The sequence below is a fragment of the Magnolia sinica genome, chromosome 11, assembly GCF_029962835.1.
Source record: "Magnolia sinica isolate HGM2019 chromosome 11, MsV1, whole genome shotgun sequence".
Lineage (NCBI taxonomy): Eukaryota > Viridiplantae > Streptophyta > Magnoliopsida > Magnoliales > Magnoliaceae > Magnolia > Magnolia sinica.
The window spans coordinates 77814578-77834822 of NC_080583.1; the positions used below are offsets into that span (position 1 = coordinate 77814578).

Genomic DNA, 20245 nt, shown 5'->3' on the forward strand with positions numbered 1-20245 from the left:
GAGAGTAAGAAGATAAAGTAGGGAGCAGCGGTTAATGCACAAAAGCTTTGGAGCTGTTAGGAAAGTACCGAAATATGTCTTTATCTTGACAGGCAATCCAACCAAGACCTCCCCATGGGCTATCCTACATCTCGCGGCCCTACAATGAGACCCACCTCATGGTCATTATGGCTCCCAGTGTGAAGATCCACTTACACCATTCACCTACACTAGCAAGGAGATTGAAACTCAGTCTCCTACTCTAATACCACTTGAAGCAAGGAGTATTGGCCAATGCATCAGAAGCTCCATAGTTGTTAGGAAAGTATCGGAATATCCCTTTATCTTATCTTAGCCCTCCCAAGTAACCCAACTGAGACCTCCCGTGATCTATACCACATCTCATAAATCTTATAGTGGGACCTACCCCATGGCCATCCTCCATCTCACAAGCCCCACCTCATGGGCAGCCCCACCCTAATGTGTAGATGCACCTCCATTAGAGAAAAAGGTGCAGGCTATATACGGAGACAATTGAAGGCTATATATAGAGCCAAAAAAAAAAAAGACACATGGGTCGGTGATCCATCTTCATTGTTCCTTAGGTTGTGGCTCACTCGAGCTTTAGATCCGACTCATTCTTGGTGAATGTCTTAACATGGGTTGGCTCAATAGATGGACAATATGAATATCACGCATTACGATGTGCCTCACAGGGCCTTTATTGTACGGCCATGTACAACAATGTTTCTTTAGGCTAAAAGTAAAGAAGAGATGTTCAAGTGGGCCACTTGCATCAAACAATTAAAAAGGTGTGGTTAAAAATCCAAGCCTTCACAAGCATTATGTGAGTGAAATCCAAACCTTACACCAGACAATAATCACATTTGTCAATTTCCATAACCCCAACCTTTTAAAAATATCTTTCCATGTCCTTTGACTATTTAAAGTTTTCCACCCACAAAATTAACCATAGGGGCCAACATGTCTAAAAGCTCTTTACTTTATATGGATCTCATTTAAAAATATCTTTCCATATCCTCTGTAGAAAAAGTTTATTGTATGATTTTATTGGTACAGCACACCATGGTTTGTTTGTTGAATCTAAACCATCCAGAAAGGTCACCCCGCGAGAAATCAGGATGCCCCAAAAAATAAGGTCGATCCAACAATCACCTGGAAAATCATATAAGTATTTGGGTATGGTGTGGACCGCATGGCCCACCTATTTTTGTTGCCCACCTAATAGCTGTATCGACGTGATATTTGGACATCCTACGATCATGGTGAAACTCACTTGATGCATGAATCGAATGGCATACATACAACAGAGTAGACCCTATACAAAGTTAAGTAACCATTGCATGCAAGTAAATAGGTGTTATAAAAAAGTTATGTTGTCAAATGGCAAGAGCAATCCCATGCAATCCAAGAGAGTTATGCGATTATGCAATGGCATAATCGCAAATGGGATGCACAGTGCCCTAAACTTTCTTTTTCTTTTTCTTTTTTTTTTTTGAAAAAATAAAAACTGAAATATTCGATGAAAATTGAAAAGATACATGGAAAATTATGAAAAATTATGTAACAATACTACAAGTTTAGAAAATTATTGTTTTATAGTTTTATTAGACTATTAAACTATAACAAGTCAACTAACAGCTACTTACATGAATGCAAATACTTAAATATGTGAAAAAACAACATATAAATTTTACTAATATTAACTTAAGAGAGAATGCCAGTAATGGAGTGTGAGAGAGAATAAGAAATTTACAAGATTAGAGAGATTGGGAGATGAGATTATTATAGCGAAAGATAAAGGGTAATAGAATCGTGAAAAGAGAGGATGGAAGTGCCTATTTATGAAGAAAAAACCAAGTCCCAACAGTAAAAAATCTAACCATTAGGAGGTTATGTCGTTGCCTATTATGTAGCGATGGCATGATTGCATATCTATGGCTTATGCTGCCGCATATCTAAAGACGTCTCCATAGATGAATGTGTACAAGAGCTATTTACACTCCCGTCACCTCCCACAGCATGTGAACGGTCTTCTCACTTCATATAACAATCCAATCATATTGCACATGGAATTCCTGAAGATTTCATATGCAATCCTTCTGACCACATGTTAATAGAAGATTGCAGAATTCTGACAGAATGGCCGAAGCTATCCATTTGCATGTTACTTGTAATTATGATGTTTATCCTATGATTTAAACAAATTAGAATCCTTGAAACCAAACATGTCCTTTTTTTTTTTAGGCACACACTCTCACACCCACACACACCGCAATGGGGACTCGAACCCATTGATTCTTAATTCAATTAATTAAAAAAGGTCCTCAATTCAGGAATACAATTTCAGTATATGCAATTGTTGCTCCTTTGAACCATTGATGGACACATGACATCAAACCTGATGTAGAGTGGGTCATGGACACTTTCATGGCGAAGGTGGACGAGAGAAGACCCGATCGGAGGCGGAAGTGATCCAGACCATCAGAACCATAATACAGGCATATCTCACAAATTGAAATGAGTTTTTCGATGTATACTATATGATTTTGGGGTAAGAGAAGCTACTTTATCCAACCAACCCCATTACGCCAGGTTGCCCACGCCGAATTTGTTAGATTCCATCAGATTGATAGTCGAAAGTCTATTTTATTTTCATTTTTACTATTTATAGTAAGTTATAATTTGATCATAACTTTTCATCCTTTGAGTTTTGCGAGTCATGCCCAAGATCACTATTTAAAGAATTGTAAATTCGTTTTTATCATCAAATAATTTATTTTCAATTTTATTAGAATTTATTTCTTTTTTATCCCTCGTGGATTCGAGGAATCTCTGTGAGGAGTCCAGAGAACTCTGTGGATTTAAAGTAATTATTCCCCAAGGAAGATGGTGATCGACCTCATCATGTTCTTCCCTGTGTCAAAACCTATGTACATGAAGATGATGGGTACATGGGTTGTAGCTCCTTTCATGATGTGGCCTTGTTGGCTATATATATATATCGAGCAGGAGATTGCATGAACTAGAAGGAATCATGTTCATTAGATAATCAGTTTTCACTTGTCAGTTGTTAAGTACTCCCAAAAATCATTTGAAACAAAACACTATCATTTTACCCTAGCAGGCCAATTTTGTTGCCTAAAACAGAACCAGAGGGAATCATCTCCATAAAGAATCAAATGTCACAGGTTAAGCATAACTGAAAAGCATTTGAAATTAACCAATATCCTTTCACAATACTCCAGCAACCATGACTTGTGATCAATCCAGTGGAGAAATTGTAAGTCTCCACTCCACATATCTCAACCATCACTTTAGCCTTAGACTAGTACTTGGCGGCTCACGAGCAACATATAGACTAAGGTTGCCCATCACTCCCTCACTCCTTTTTGAAGGCCCACCACTCTCGTTCCTCTCCCGGTGGTCGAGTGACTTCGTTCCTCCGTAAGAACACTGAGTGCCCAGCTTCACAGAGCAGCTCTCTCCCCAGCCCATAGCATAGTGTGGAATCTGGATCTACTGTGTGTTTTGACTCTATTAGATCAAGTCAGATACTGACGCCTTCTACTACTACTATGGAGAGACTAAGCTTTATTTCAGAGATTGGACTCTCTTACTATGATTAGTCTGGGTTGTTCCTGAGCCCACCAAAAAACGTGAGCTGATGAATAAGTCCCACGCGTCTCACGTGCCTTACTGATCGGGGCTTTTCATCCTCCACTTTTTTTCGAGAGCGATAATAATCAGCTTTTTGGCCGTAGATTGCGGGGATTGAGATCGAGCAAGGGTGGGTACAGATATCTATCCAAAAAAAAAAATTGAATGACTTAAATTAGTACTCTACGAACTATGTCTATTAACAATTAATTCAAATATAAATACCTTTGCTAATGATATCTATAAATCTTATTATGACTTTTTTGGGAATACCTAGATTGGCTCAGGATCCTGAAGAACTTTTGAAAAACCTCTGATTTTTTGGTCAGGAGATAGATCCAAACGTACCGCGAGTAGTCGTCAATAAATGTAAGCATATATTGCTTACCTTGACATGAGGGAGTAGACACTCTCCCAAATACATCTGAGTGAAAGAGCTCCAGTGGTCTTGTCGACTGTGCCTCCGACTCTTTGAACGGTAACCTGTGCGCCTTACCAAACTGGCACCCAGCGCACACAGTCCCTTCTCGCATCTCCAGAGAAGGGAGGCCACGGACCATCTCTTTCCGCATCATCACCTTTAGTCGTTCATAGTTGACATGGGCCAACCGTGCATGCCAGAGATTTGTCGTCTCATGCCGACAAGTCTTGTCAACATATGTTGTACCAGCAGACAATACGTATAGCATCTTCACCTTCTGCCCTTCCACGAGCACTTGGCCACGAACTTCGGCATTTGCTAGAACTTTGACATCTGAAGGCCCGAAGAGAACGTAGTGCCCAGCTACCCAACCACTTACACTTACAAACAAACATAGGGGGAGCGTTTAGGGTATGATTCGGAAAGATTGATGGCTTTACTGCCCGGACCATCCCTACCATCCCTTTATGTCTACCTCGCTAGCCCTTTTGTGGGAGAAGGAGATCGTGTCCCTACCGCTCGAGGTGATGTGGTGGGTCGGATATGAAATGAAGTATTCACCTTTACCTTTAGAGAAAATGTCGTATAGCTTTAGTGTTTGCAACTTAGAAGCTACGTTACTATATTATATGCTATGTTGGCCCATACAGTCAAACTCTTGGCTTGTATGGATCCTCTCAAATGCCTGTTTGAGAAGCCAGCATTGACCATAGCAATTGCTTTTCATTTTTCAGAGTTTGAGATTTCCCTAGAAAGCCATTAATGGGAAATTGCCACAGCAATTGCTTAGAAACTCATTTTTCAGACCATAGCAATTGCTTTTCATTTTTCAGGCAAAGGGTGGTTTGTTAAGTGATCTGTGCCTTCTCCCTTAGAAACTCATTTCCCAGATGAACATCGTTTGCAATAGAAGAAGAGAAAGAGAAGTTGTGGCAATTTTCTTTTGACGGAGCTCTGAATGCCCAATTGGGCAGGGATAGGGATAGTCTGAATATCCCAATAAGGAGTAAAGGATCCCCGAAGCTTTTAGGTTAAGGTTCCCTGCTACCAACAACATAACATAGTATGAAGCTATGCAGGCTAGATTATCCAATTAGAATCGGAGATTCAGAGTTGGTAATTAAGCAACTTTAGCCAACTAACCCGCTACGTCGGGTTGCGCCGCCCGGAATTGCGAAAAACCCCTTGATCGATGGTCGTTTCCTGTTTTAATTTCGTTTTTACTATAAATAGTAAGTTTTAGTTTAATTATTACTCTTCATCCATCGGGTTTTAGGAGTTGCGTCGACGACGTGAAAAGAGCTTAGAATAATTAGGAGAATGGTTTGGTGAAGTCAAATAGGACACTTACTATTTTTGGCCGAAAACCTTGCGCACTAGTAGACATCACGACGGTCTATAAATAGTAAGTTTACTATTTATAGTAAGTCGCTGATTCTAAGAGTTTGAGTTGTAGTTTGCTTCTAATTTCTTTCCCATTGCTTGGTAGCCTTATTTAAAGGGTTGTGAACTCGTTTTTATTCATCAATTAATCAATTTCGAATTTATTAGAATTTATTTCTATTTTCGCTTTCTTTTCCTCGTGGATTCGAGAAGTCTCTGTGAGGAGTCCAGAGAAGCTCCGTGGATTCGGGGTAGTTATCCTCATCACGTTCATCCTTGCGTCTGAATATCCCAATAAGGAGTAAAGGATCCCCGAAGCTTTTAGGTTAAGGTTCCCTGCTACCAACAACATAACATAGTATGAAGCTATGCAGGCTAGATTATCCAATTAGAATCGGAGATTCAGAGTTGGTAATTAAGCAAATCGTCAAATGAATATAAAACTGGCAGGTGTAAAGCTTTTACCCTACTAAGAGATAGTGAGTTTAATGTGGAAACAATTTGAGGACTCGGCGAGAAGATAATGAATTTGCGGATGCGATGACGCCCTCAATGTTTGAGATTCCAGATGGAGATGATTTTCATATAATTACAGTTGAACAACTGGACCAACCGGCTCATCAAGATGCAATTGTATGCGCTATTGAAGATGCAGCAATATCAGACGACCTTCCTTAGTTTACTTATTTCAAGAATTACAAGTTGCATAGATCCCTAATCAGGCATCTCCTAAAGATAAGGAGACCCTTAAAAAACAAAAAAAAATGGAAACAGTTATAATCTTCCGGATTAATTGATCACCCAACTGGAAATGATAACAGAATGCATAAGTCATTAGAAGGAGTTCCAATAAGCGGATACATATAGTACACCACCGTCATTTCCTCTATGAGGGAGAAAGACAATTGAAGAACCCGCAGATATGGTCAAAATGACATTTATTGTTAGCCAAGGAAAATGACTTGTGCCCTAAATTTTTCTATCATAAGTAGCCGAAAAAGGCGAGGCCACCCCGAGAGGGGTGGGGAAGGGAAAGTGGGACGAGGGCTCCCTTCGCTTTTTTCTTTTTTGGGAAAGTTTTGACCTAATGCAAAAGGGAAGTTTAAAAGAAAGGATTTTGTTTAGTTCGCGCCAATTCGGCTATTTTCGATCAAGGTCACTTTCTTTGGTTCTTTTTCAGTTCCATCAACGAAACTGAGAAGATCTTGTACTTCAATTAACGACATTCTCTTTTGATCGTATATGATCATAGAACACTTACTGTTTGGTGATCCAACCCAGAACTGTGAACTCGTTTCCGGTTCCTTGAGTTCGAAGACACTGTAGCTACAGCAGGGATGGGATACTTCACTCCCGGTGAAATAAAGCTGACTACAGCGGGGAATATCACAGGATGTTCCCCCTTTCTCGATAGTTAGCTGGAATTGGCTAAGAAGTCAATGGTAATTAGAGAGGATGTGTCTCCGTTGCTAAGAGAGGCGTAGCTGGACCGCTTCGAACTCAGCATTTTATCTCCAACTCGGCGTACCAACGGATAGCATGCACTGGTACTGCATTGCCACGACGGCCGCAGGCATGGGAATCTTCGAAACCCTGCCGTGTACGAAAGGTTGAGCTAACCTTACCCTTGTCCAGTAACCATTCTGAAGGGGGTTCGAGTAGCAAAGGAGATTTTAAGATCATCTAACTTCGTACGAGGAACTCCCCTGGGGCGGCTACCATGTTTGCAGGTGGTCTCCCACAAGGAATTCCAATAAGAACGAGGGGCAGTAAGTACGGAAAGGCTATGATTGGCTGGCGCAATTCCTCAAGCTAAGGAGAATACCCAGTCCTTGGGGGTTGACGATCGGAATGGGCCACAATCCATTCCTCGGTCGGACTCCCAATTGCGGTTACACTGCGACGTTTGGCTCCATACGGGATACAAATTACCTGTTATTTTGGTGTGGGTTATGACCGGTTGTCGGGACACAACAAATAAAATTTTTTAAATTTTTTTGTTGACTGGCGCGCGTACTATATTTGGGTCTATAACCTATTTCTCGTCTAACGGCATGAACCATTGAATCAGATAAGGTTTTTGGGTGCTTAGGTCGGCCGATAGAAATTGTTTTCGATTCCGAAGGGGGTGGGCGGTCACTCATCTATGATAGATCGATGAAAGGCTTGCTGTTTGATCTCAAGGAAACTTAAGGAGGAATAATAAGTAAGTTGCGAGTATTTGGTTGTATTGTATGGTTATGGTCCATAATCCCTGGCCCATCAAGAAGCGCTTTACCTCTTAACTCCAATTGACGTAATTATCGCCATTAAGGAGTGAATGGCACACAATCGATAAGCCAGAAATTCTTTAAAAAAACAAAGAATCAGGCACACAACCAGCACGCACTTCAAAGGAAACTTCCATTTTCACTTTCTTGAAACAAGTGTGCACCAAAAGTGAAAAGATTTGCGATGCACTGCAGCCTCTAACTTTCCAAATGACTTAATTAAATGGAAAAAATCAAATGAAAACTCCAAGAAAAGATTGAATTCCCTCTTGAAAAACTTGTTGTTTCTGGTGTGTTTATGTAGTCTAAATAGCAACTTAACACAATAAATAGCATAACAAACAGTCCGTTTCAACCATTGCTAATGCAAAAATCTTAAGTGTTTTCATGTTTTTGTAATAAACAATTTAGTGCTTTGGTGAAGACACAATTCGAGAAGCCCATAAAAAAAAAAAAAAGAAGAATTTGACAATTTGATTCTGGAGGATAATACATGTCAAACTCCATTTATCAATATATTATTTCAAGAGGCACTGTTCATCAGTGATCTTATGCATATACTCCTAGAATAGCGGAGAGGAAAAATAGATACTTATTGGAAACAGTTAGAGCTATGATGTTTGGGATGAATGTACCTCGTCTGGGTAGAAGCTGTGTTGACCGCAACATACTTGATCAATCGCATACCGTCAAAGTTCTTGCTGGAAAATTGAATAAGACGGGTTAGTCCTGTGAGGGGAACCGAAGATGAAGAATTGTGATCCGTTTGCCATAAATTTGATAACAAAGACAATTCCGTTACGTATACAATATGCTCTACTAATTTCCAAAAAGATCCTCATTGGCCTTCTATTACTTGAATGGCACCCCTCTCTGACAGACTAAAGATGAATCAGGCCACATATGGTGGGACATCTGCGATTGTGATGATTGTTTTTGGGGCAGATTAACAGAGGAATATATATATATATATATATATATATATATATATATATATATATATATATATGTGTTTTTTTTTAGATAAAAGGAAATTGTACATTAAGTTTTAAAATATGAGAATGTACCATATCATTTAGGAATCCCTTGCTATAAATTCATCATGAAATGCCTATACAAACCATGTTGAAAACTATAGTTTGTATAAGTTGCTAATGCATTCAAATAAAGAAGCAAAGAACCACCATTTATCGTTAATACATTCTCCCATTAATAGAATTCATTATCATACCATGCGGATAATATTGAAACATATATTTTCATATTGGATTGTATAAAGAATGCATTATGATAAATTCCTATAGCAAAACGATACATTCAAATAATATTTTCGACCTTGATATACATCAATTTTTTTTATTTTATTTATTTTTTTTTTTTGGGAAAATCCTTCTATTCATTCACAAAAGGCCGGAGTACATTCAGGCCTGCCAAGAGAAAAATAACTAGGCATGCCTATCGTGAGCCAAAAGGAAAAAGATATTACAATGGATTACTCCCTGCCAATGCGATCTCTAACCGGCCCCAGTCCCACTCTATCTAAGGAAAAAAGACCCCTAACATGAATCAGCAGATCTGCAACAGTTGAGAAGAAGCATGTACGTTGAGAATCAGTCCCAATTTTGGCCAGAGCGTCAGCCGGGAAATTGGATTCCCTGAAAATGTGCATCATATGAGTTTGGGCCATCATTCTCATATTTTGGATCCTGTTAATCCAGTAGGTCCACTTCCAGCCCGGACAAGAATTACCGTTCAAAATGTCCACAAGCAACTGCGAGTCAGATTCAATCACCACCTTATCAATGTCAATGTCAACACAATATTTTGAATTATCATCGAAAGCCCATGCATTTGCCAATAATTAATTAACTATTAGATTTTCTTCTCACTTTCACAAACAACCCAACCATCGAAATAACAAGATATTGTAATGAAAATATCAATGTGTTTAATGAACATGGGAAGGATCTCCATTTAACATGTAACAATCCAATATAAATTTGTAACATGCTTCAAATGGAAAATATTTTCTCTGATACACACATCTCACTAGTCAATATAAAGATCATACATGTACATCATTTAATAACGCATACATTCAAAGCATCATCGTCATCATCTAAGCCTTATCCTAACTAATTAGAGTCGAGTACATGAATCTTGTTCTCTTGGAATGTTGTATTGCCGGGATTCATGATGAAAGTTATGGCAGAAGTTTGACAATGGCTGCAGCCTAAAACAACACTCCTTTATTTGGGCTTGTGACCGGCAATGAGATTACATAGGTTGATTATAGTAAAGCACTATCTAACATATGCTAATTTCTTATGGACATATTATTTGATGCTTGATCAAAGAAAAAGAAAACAAATAATCTCAACCCAACAATTGTGTGGATGAGGCCCACGTGGTGGGACCTATCATGGGATGAGTAATTTCCAAATGTCTCCCCTATCAGAGATAATCTTAAGGTGTCCCATGAAAGTAGATGACCACAAGCAATTGTCTACATATAATAGGGGATTGTTCCATTGTGCCCATTGTATGAGGGTGGGGCCCACATCAACATTTTGTTAATCCAAGATATATATTTTGGCATATTTTGTCTTTGTTATATGTATTACATTCGGAATTATAGTTCAAAAACTAAAAAACGCGACTCAATATCTAGTTAGGGACTCAAAAATATGATTTGACTTTACTCGATATTTAATGATATAAATTATAAATAAAATTTTACTAATAATACGAAGTTAGAATCACAATATTATAAAAATAAGCAACTCTAAATCACAAGCAGTCGTTGGCTATTAGACACTGTTGCCCAAGTGTTTAGGCGTTTGTAAGTTCGAATCATGCCAAATACAAATTACATATTTAGGCTAGTGACTCAATTCGAATCATGACGAATCGAGTGGACTCACCTGAGTTATAAGTTGAGTCATCGAGTTTTAGAACAATATTCCGAACATGTTGCATATCAGATCATGTAAGTTAATTGCAAAAGTGCAAAATGTGTTAAGAAGGGTGACCATTGCTGAATAAATCTAGCTACTTTTCTTAGTTTAATTTCCATCTCAAAATGTTTCACAGGCTCAGTTAATGTTCGATGAACTTTCCGATCTTAGAAGAAAGGTAATGTAAATATGATTTTTTATTTTTTATTTTGAAATCATTTTCTCCTTCCATTTTCTAAGCTTTGCTAAGTCCGTATATACCATACAAGCAATATACCAATACGGAACACATGTAATTGATTAGATCTTTCCACCATGTGGACTACTCTATCCTAGATGAGTAGTGGCATGGCCTGATATTCGAGGTAAAAGATCCAATCATTATTTCAAACCAAATGGAAACTGTAGATCTCACACATATGTTCCATGTTGGGACTTGTGATTATGTGTGGATGGGCAAGGCTCCACATGAATGTGGATTAGCAAACCTGCCATTATCTATAATTTTAATGTGAACCCTCAACAATTTTTGCAGGAACAAACGTTGCTAGAAGCCAATGAAACCTTGAGAAGGAAGGTACTATGATCCTCTAAATCGACATTTACCTTTTTGAATTGAAGTTATATAAAGCCATGTTTGAAAGTAAAGGAAATGTCATTTCTCATTAAACTAATTTTTTATTGTTTGTGAAGAATTTTTTTTGTGAGAATTAGTGGGAAATACTATTGCTTAATTCTCTTTTTTTGGAAAATTCAATAAATTTATTTTCCTACCTCTTCTCTTAAGAAACACATTTTCTACAATTAAAAATAAATAAATTTCTCAAGAGTTAAACATATACTGCCACTGCCCATCTCCAATTGCCCCACATGTGTCACGTATTCAAATGTTCCACCATCCATCTTCTATTTTATCACACAATATTGCACCACGTGCCACCAGCCATCTTCGTTTGGGCCCCACATGAACAAAGCACCTCAAAAATGTGCCGCGTGTGCCAATTTTCCATTGTACATTTTCTGTTGCGTTGCATGAGTGTCATCATCCATCTTCACTTGGGCCTCATATGTACAAAGCATCTTATATGTGCTGCACGTACGTGTTAAGTTTTCATTGTCAATCCTTTTATTGTGTTGTACATGTGCCACCATCCATCTTTCGCTTGCACCACACATGTACCATTGTATCACATATGCCATTGTCCATCTTCAATCACTCCATGTACATGTGCTACATGTGATAACATGCCACATGTGTCAATGCACACATGTGCCACCATCTACATCTTTGCTGATGATTACCAATAAAACTTTTTTCTTTGACCAAACAGTAAAATGGAAAACATGCTCCAAATATTCTAGTAAAATCTTATTTAAAAACATAGAAAATAAAATTATATTTCTTAGAAATAAGGTAATTCCCAATAAACAATGTTTATTGGTTCCCACGCTTTCTACAAATCCAAGCAAGCCTTGAAGGAAAATTAAAGAAAGTAAATTATTTTCTTTTGATGTGATATTTCTTTTGTTTGAGAAATATAAATGGATTTCATTTCCTTAATAAGAGAATGATTTTTTTACTTCAAAAAGTAAGTTACTAGAAAAAGATGTTTTCTTTTGATGTGACATTTTAAATAGTAAATTTAGAAAGAAAGAGCAGGTTCCATTGAAATTTATAACCAAAAGAATAGAAATTAGAAAGGGAAAGTAATTTCCTTTACAGTTTCTCATAGGTGCAAGGATTTCCTTCCCTACATGCTTATGTCAACAATACACTTGCTTATGTCATCAAATTACTTTCCCATGTTTTGTATCTCCCAATTCAAAGATGCCTATCTTCGTAAAATACTCCCCTTGGGGGTCATTTGGCACCATGGATTTGAGGGGATTTGAGGGGGTTTCAAATCCCATGGTTGTTTGGTAGCATAAAGCAACCGGGGGTTTCAAATCCCCTTAAAGAGGGGGTTTGAAATTTGCGGTGAGAGCTTGGATTACACCTAAAATCACTTCAATAGTTGCATGTGTAACATGTGTCACCATACTATTATTCTACTGGACACATGGCCCACTAATGATATCCAAAAACAATTAGATTATCAATGGCATCTCCATGTAAATCAATAGTTAAAATTGTTGGTTAGTCACTTGGACATGATCTTGTGCTTGTGGCCCATCCGAGACTTGGACTTTCACGTTTTCGGGCAAAGCATATATTTTAGCGGGCTTATTACAACCATTGTGTCAAACACTACATACGTCACTAATTAGAGCTATTAAAGTTGATTTAGTAATTAAATTCAAAACCCCGTAAATATACCATACATAGCTACTTTTGGATTAAAGTTGATTCCCAATCCAGGGTACCAAACACAATAGGAAGATTTCAAATCCAGGGGGTTCCTAATCCACACTCCCAAACAACCCTTGTTTTATGAAAGCCTGTAATTTGTTCTCATTATTTTGAAATGAAATTCTGCCTCTTTATAATGAGGGACCTGTGTTTGATGATTTGGTAAGCTACCACATGGTTGTGCCCCCTCTTGTGGGCCATCTCCTAATGGAATTGCCTACGATCCCTAACTGTGGGAAATTTCTGCGATTGGAAGCTAGGTGAGGCCAACCGTGATGTTTGTGAGAAATTCACCTTCTCCATTAGTTTTGTCAGCTCATTCTAAGATGTAAGACAAAAACTGATGAAGATCCAAAACCCAAGTGAGCCACATGACAAGAAACAAGGAGTATTGAACACTAACTATTGAAACACTTGTGGGACCACTAATGTTTTTATGCTTTTAGTTTATCCAAGTGACCTTATGAACGATTTAGATGGCATATAAACACCGCTGTCCCAAAAAGGTTTCAAGAGTAGGCATTTCCCTCCCCATTGTTTCATATCTTTTGGCCCAAGAAAGTTTTGAATCTGCCTCACTTTCGGTCTCATGTCTTAAAATGAGGTTACAAACTGGATACATAGGGTGGATTTCTCACACATCACGGTGGACCCCACCTACCTTCATGTTGTAATTGATGTCTTAAATCGAGTCAGTTATAGGGCTTGTCGATGCCATCGACAGACTGTCTGATGTCACCTTCAATGGCATCGAACAATGCTCGATCTCATTAAGATTTTTCAAAATTTCTCTAATTAGTCATTGGACTAAGTAGGCGTCTTTTCGATGCCATCAATATGTGTTCAATGACATCGAAGGTTTGTTCGATGCCATCAAAGTGAACAAGGCTCGAACAAACCTTGTTCGATGGCATGGATTGGATTGAGCCTTGTTCAATGGCATTGAACAAACCTTCGATACCATCGAACACATATCGATGGCATCAAAAAGACACCTAGTTAGTCCAGTAACCAACCGGAGAAAATCTAAAAAATCTCGATGGGATAGAGCATTGTTTGATGCCATCGAAAGTGACATCGAACAGTCTGTCGATGACATCAACATGCCTTATAACTAACTCAATTTAAGACATCAATTACAACACTTGTAACCACAGAAAGTTCCTACAATGGGGGTCCTAGACAATCCACGTCCATAAAGTAAAGCGATTGGACCCTGGTAACCATTCCATAGTAGCCAAAAGAGGAGAAGATGCACTCAAAATAGATCAATTATCCACACATGTCGGGCAAAACGCATGGTGGCCCACCAAATCAATAATGATGGTCAGACAATTTTTGTGTCTATGGCCCCAACCACTTGGCCCACCAAATCAACGATTTAGATCACAATACAGGATGGCATCCAATAAAATTTTATGATGCGTACGTGCTTTATAATTTTATTTCTCAAGAAGGGATTATCCCAAAACTTGGTTGGATTACCTTAATCTGAAAAAGATTTCCAACTAACATTCTAAAAATTGGGTGATTTCATTTCACTCATTTGTGTTATAGTGTGTGGTTTGTAAACCTGGCCTTGGCCAAATGGGCCCATACATTTTAGGGTTCAGCCCACCTCATTTATTTGTCTGGAGTAAAAAGGCAGTGGGACATCCAACTCTTCCAAGAAGTTGTCCCCACCACGAGAATCACCTTGTACAAAATTTAGCTCTATCTACTCATTAGGTGGACCATAGAATAGAAAATAATATCTAGCCATTGATAAATAACAACACAAAAGTATTGTCCATTTGATAAGTGGATGTGGTTGATTATTGCATGAGGTGATCCTCATGATTCAGACTACCTATTGGATGGGTTGGATGTCTCATGCATTAAAGGTTTGATGATATTCGTTGGGTGGATGATAATTTGTGGTCCAACTAGTTGGACTCTGGACCTTTTCTTTGAAGACTATCATACAGAATATTTTGAGGGTAGTTGGAAAGAGTTCCATGTTGATTCTCATTTAACTGTAATTTGCATTTCTTGGTTTTATTAATATATTAAAATTAGAGTCACCATTAAGGAAAAGGGTGCCTACATTGGCACCCTTTTCGCCCAAAAAAAAAAAAAAGGGTGCCTACATTGGCACTGGTACAACCGTGAGCTTAGATGAACCATGTAGATGTGGGGTCCAGTGATGTGCTGATAGAAATCAACCCCTACATATATAAGATGAGTCATCTTAGAAAACCCCTAGTGCTAAAAAATCAGGTCATTTTTTTTTTTTTTTTCAAAAAAAGGTGGGAGCACACCAACTATCACTTTGTTGATTTTTCAAAAACAGGTTGTACATGAATTTGAGTGGCTCAATAAAAGAACTGAGCTCAATTCAAAACCATGATGGGCCACAGAACATGGAACATATTGAGAGGAACGCACGCTATTGATTATCATGTGGACCCACGTGACAAAAAATAGTGGGGATTGAATGCCATGATTAAGGCTGTTTTGCGACTCAGGCAGCACCTTGTAGAATTCAAGGGCCGGCGTTCCCTCCCAGCTCATTCCCTTTCTTTTGGCCCGCCTTAGTTTTGTATGGGACTTAGTTTTAGATGCCTGAGGTTTTCGAAGGTGACCTATCTCACAAATGGGTTGGATGGTATGAATACATCACATGGGCCCCACTTACGCACACAACTTCAAGAAAAAAAAAAGAAGGTGAAACTTCTGAAAAAATTCTCCTATTACGAGGTTTCATAGTCCTTTTTTTCTCCTCTTCTTACATGGTTTCTACTTTAAGCTCGAATGGTGATGTATCCATGTGATTATCCAATTATTTGGATCTTAACTTCTTTTCAAGGTGAAACTATGGAAAAAAAAAAACTCCTATTATGAGGTTTCATAGTCCTTTTTTTTCCTATTTTCTTCTTACATTATTTCTAGTTTAAGCTCAAATGGTGATGTATCCATGTGATCATCCAATTATTTGGATCTTAACTTCTTTTCATGTTTTCTACCATTTGTATTTCATATTTTTTTTTCATCTGATACAATTTGCAGTTGGTAATTGCACAAGCTTTTCTCTTTATTCTCTTATATAATTCTTTCCAGCATTGCTAGTTTGAATAATCAACAACCTGAGTAAATGTTTTCTTTTTGGGCAGTTGGAAGAGATTAATGCAGAAAATCCTCTTCAACTGTCATGGAAGACTGGCACAGAAAATGTGCCATATAATCACCAACCTCCTCATTCAGAGGGATTCTTCCAATTCTTGGACTGCGACCCGACCCTGCAGATGGGGTATACTTTTCTTCAGTAAAATTCAAATATATTGTATGTGACCCATCTCATCATATTTGTAGTTTGTTGAAGTGCACTACTTCCTAAATCCATGTAGTTGATATAATGGGACCCATCTAGATGGTTGATGTACCAAAAGATTTCCCACACGATAATAATATTTAGTGCAAAATAGGCCAAGATTGGACAATTGGCATTGTAATAATCTTAGAGATTTTTGGAGCATCCTCATTCATAGCTTGGTCCATCAGATCAATGTTCTGGATGAACAAATCATGGGCCCATGAGTAGAGAGAGAGAGAGAGAGAGAGAGAGGGGGGGGGGGGGGGGTGGTGAGGGGAGAATTTTGGCTGACAGCAGCAAATCAGCTGCTTATGTGGCAAAAGTTAGTTTGATAACAAGCCATTTAAGAGGCAAGTAACACCTTAAAGTGGCTTAAATGCTTGAATATAAAAAATAAAAAATAAAAATAAAAAGAATTGTTTTTCTAATGTAGCTGAAGGAAAGACCTCTATTGTCCCAATCCAGGTGCATGCCTCCTTCATAATCTCTCATTCTCTCTTCCCTTTCCTCTATTTGTGCCTTCCTCCCTTGTTCCTTATGTTCCATGATTTTTCATTTCTTTTGGTGGTTTCGATCAAAGAAAGTGGATGATTAATAATTATAATTGTAGTGGTTCGGGATTTTTAAGTGACAGAATAGGGGGAAAGAAAATCTGTGATTGAAATGATGAGACTAAAAAAGAACTTTCTTTCTTCATTATAGCATTAGGGTTTCGATTTAAAGCTTCATCTTTTTTTGTTGCTATATTAAATATGTTGTTTACCAAAACATACTTATGAGAAATCAATAGAAACTAAGATCAGATGCTAGAGGCATACATAGCTAAAGTAAAAACGATTTGGGATCCAAACGTGACCTTAATCTTCTTGGGCTAGGCCACAAGGGCTATGTAACTTATGAAATATAGATATGGTACCCCATATGATTATAGAGAAATAACATACTCATTTTTGTACCTCATGGGTATAGAATCACATGCTTCTCATTTTTGTACCTCATGGGTATAGAATCACATGCATCACTAGTAACATTTCTTCACATGAAAGTTGGTTTTGAGCTTTTATGTAATTCTAATTACCTATCTTCTTGTTTCAGATATCATCCAGTCTCTGCAGATCAAATTAACATTCCAACCCCATTGCATGATGCCAATGGTTACATTCCTGGGTGGATATAAGTTTTGAACTACTAAGGAGTCTCATTGCTTATAGTTCTACCCATCAGATGCTTTTTTTTTTAAATCTTGCTTATCATTTCCTAATTTTGCATAATGTATCTATTGATGAAAAATATAAAACAATAATAAGTGTTGTTATTGGTATTTGTATTTAGTAAATACATTGATTGGTATTGACTTCTAATAGGAAGAAAGAACTTGTGATCAATGTAATCATAATATTTTGGTTATCGACTTAAGTATGTACCAACTTTGACTAATCCTCAGACGTATGTGTGAATATATAGGGAGTTTAAGTTCTTAATGCAATATCATTTGGTTCCCTTCATGCGATTATTTTAGTGGCTCCATATGTAGGTGTTGTTGGGTATAATGTACATCACAAATTTTGGGGTATAATTTTTTTTTAACATGTAATAAATTAGACCAATCATCAGATGGACAATCAAGGCCATCTATCCTAAATCTATGATGATTTGTCTATTGGATCCTCGATCCACACAACAGATCATTAATTTGGGCCATTTAAACTTAAAAATTAACCGTCTGATCTTCAGAAAGGAAAAATAGACCACGAACAGAGACAAGAAGTGGACCACCCTATGCTGCCATGTAGGCAACCGGGTGTGCCCCACATGCCAGAGTGGTGAGCCCCACACGGGCAGTTTGTGTGGGCCCGTGTAAGGAAAGGAAAGAAAGAGAAAAGATTTTTTTTTAACAGGTGGGCCCACCTTGATGTACTTGCTAAATTTTGATTATGTTATTCATAGTAGAATGGTTGTGACAAGATAGGTGGTCTTAATTGAAGATTTCAACTATTCTAAAATCGAATGGTCCACACCTCAACATTGTTGGAAACATATAAATTTCGAAATCGGATTGCGTGCTGAGTTACTCAGTAAGCTTTTATCGTACTGAGTAAACTCAGTCGAGCCCACTGTGAACATATGTGGTTTATCCACACCATCCATCCATTTTTCCTACTAATTTTATGGGTTGATACCAAAATTGAAGTATGTCCAAAGCTCAAGTGGACCATACCACAAGAAACAATGTCGAATAATGATTTCCATCGTTGAAACCTTCCTAGGGCCCACAGTGATGTTTATTTGTCATCCAACCTGTTCATAATATCACAAAGACATGGATGAAGAGAAAGCACAAACATCAGATTTATCCAAAACTTGTGTGGTCTCCAAGAACTTTTCAAAGGTATAAGTTCAATCACACTGTTTCCTGTGGTGTGGTCCAATTGAGCTTTGGATATACTTACATTTTAGGATCAAGACCTAAAATTATTATTTTTAAATGGATGAACAGAGTGGATAAGATAAATAAATAATGGTGGACCACACAGAGTTTACTCAGTACGTTAAGGGTAGGGGTGTACACAAACTGAGCTATCTCGGTTAGCTCGCTCGACTCGACTCGAAAAGGCTCAATTCAAATTGGTTCGAAGCTGAGTTCGAGCCGAGTCGAGCTGATTTTTTGAGCTCAAAAATGAGTTTGAGCCAAGTTTGAGCAAGCGCTAGCTCGACTCGACTTGGATCGAATCCAGCTCGAATCGAACTCGGATCGAACCAGTTTAGTGACTCGGTTACTTTGCCATTGATGTTGCTCACCAACTATTTGAATAAATGACTCAACCAAATGTGGCTAGTGGCAAGGAAGGTTTGGCTAGTGGCAAGCAAGGTATATACATTAAACAAATACATTTTTTCTCTTTTCTTTTTTCTTTTTAGTTTTTATGTTACTTAGAAGGTGTTTGATAAAACACTTGTAAAACCATTGCCTCTGTTTTACAAATAGTGGAATTGTGAAGTTACAGTTCAGGTGTTTATGGAAATGCCTCAATGACGAACTTGGCCCGAGCTATTGACCGAACCACGAAAGATAACGAATCCCTGGATCACCGTCCACAGGATTTTGATTCATACATTCATTGTTTGCCATCGACCCGAGGGGAATCCTCGCTTTGATACCAATTGACACAGGGATGAATGTGATGAGGATAATTACTCTGAATCCACGGAGCTTCTCTGGACTCCTTATAGAGACTTCTCGAATCCACGAGGAAAGAAAGCAGCAAAATAGAAATAAATTCTAATAAATTTGAAATTGATTAATTGATCCATAAAAACGAGTTCACAACCCTTTAAATAGGGGTACCAAGCAATGGGAAAGAAATCAAAATCAAACTAGAACTAAAACTCCTAGAATTCGTGACTTACTATAAATGGTAAACTTACTATTTATAGACGGTCGTGATGTCTACTAGTGCGCAAGGTTTTCGGCCAAAAATAGTAAGTATCCTATTTGGCTTCACCAAACCGTTCTCCTAATTATTCTAAGCTCTTTTCACATTGGGCGCAACTCCTAAAGCCCGGCGGATGAAAAGTTATAATCAAACTAAAACTTACTATTTATAGTAAAAACGAAATTAAAACAGGGAAACGACCATCGATCAAGGGGTTTTTCGCAATTCCGGGTTGGTTGGCTAAAGTAGCTCGTTCTACCCCAAAATCATATGTTTTATGTCAGATAACTGTTAAGGGTCAAATATTACATATCAGACCTAGTTATTGCCTGGATTTACGAACAGGATATTGTTTAACAGCCCGATTTACTTATGTTTGTGTTGCAAGGTGACTTTAAGAGCCTGGACTGAAAAAGGG

General features: G+C 38.0%; 1 protein-coding gene across 4 annotated transcripts in view; it reads left to right on the top strand.

Moving 5' to 3' along the window:
* LOC131219428 (agamous-like MADS-box protein MADS2) overlaps positions 1-17898 on the top strand; it is a 65241-nt gene extending 47343 nt beyond the window's left edge. For 3 of the 4 annotated variants that reach the window (XM_058214549.1, XM_058214548.1, XM_058214550.1), the window contains exons 5-8: positions 10828-10869; positions 11227-11268; positions 16194-16330; positions 17489-17898. In XM_058214549.1, coding sequence (XP_058070532.1) covers positions 10828-10869; positions 11227-11268; positions 16194-16330; positions 17489-17570 — 303 coding nt within the window. In that variant the 3' untranslated portion in view covers positions 17571-17898. Of the gene's footprint in view, positions 1-10827; positions 10870-11226; positions 11269-16193; positions 16364-17488 lie in introns of all 4 variants that reach the window. The other variant, XM_058214552.1, reaches the window with a different exon arrangement.
* Positions 17899-20245: the final 2347 nt, after the last annotated feature.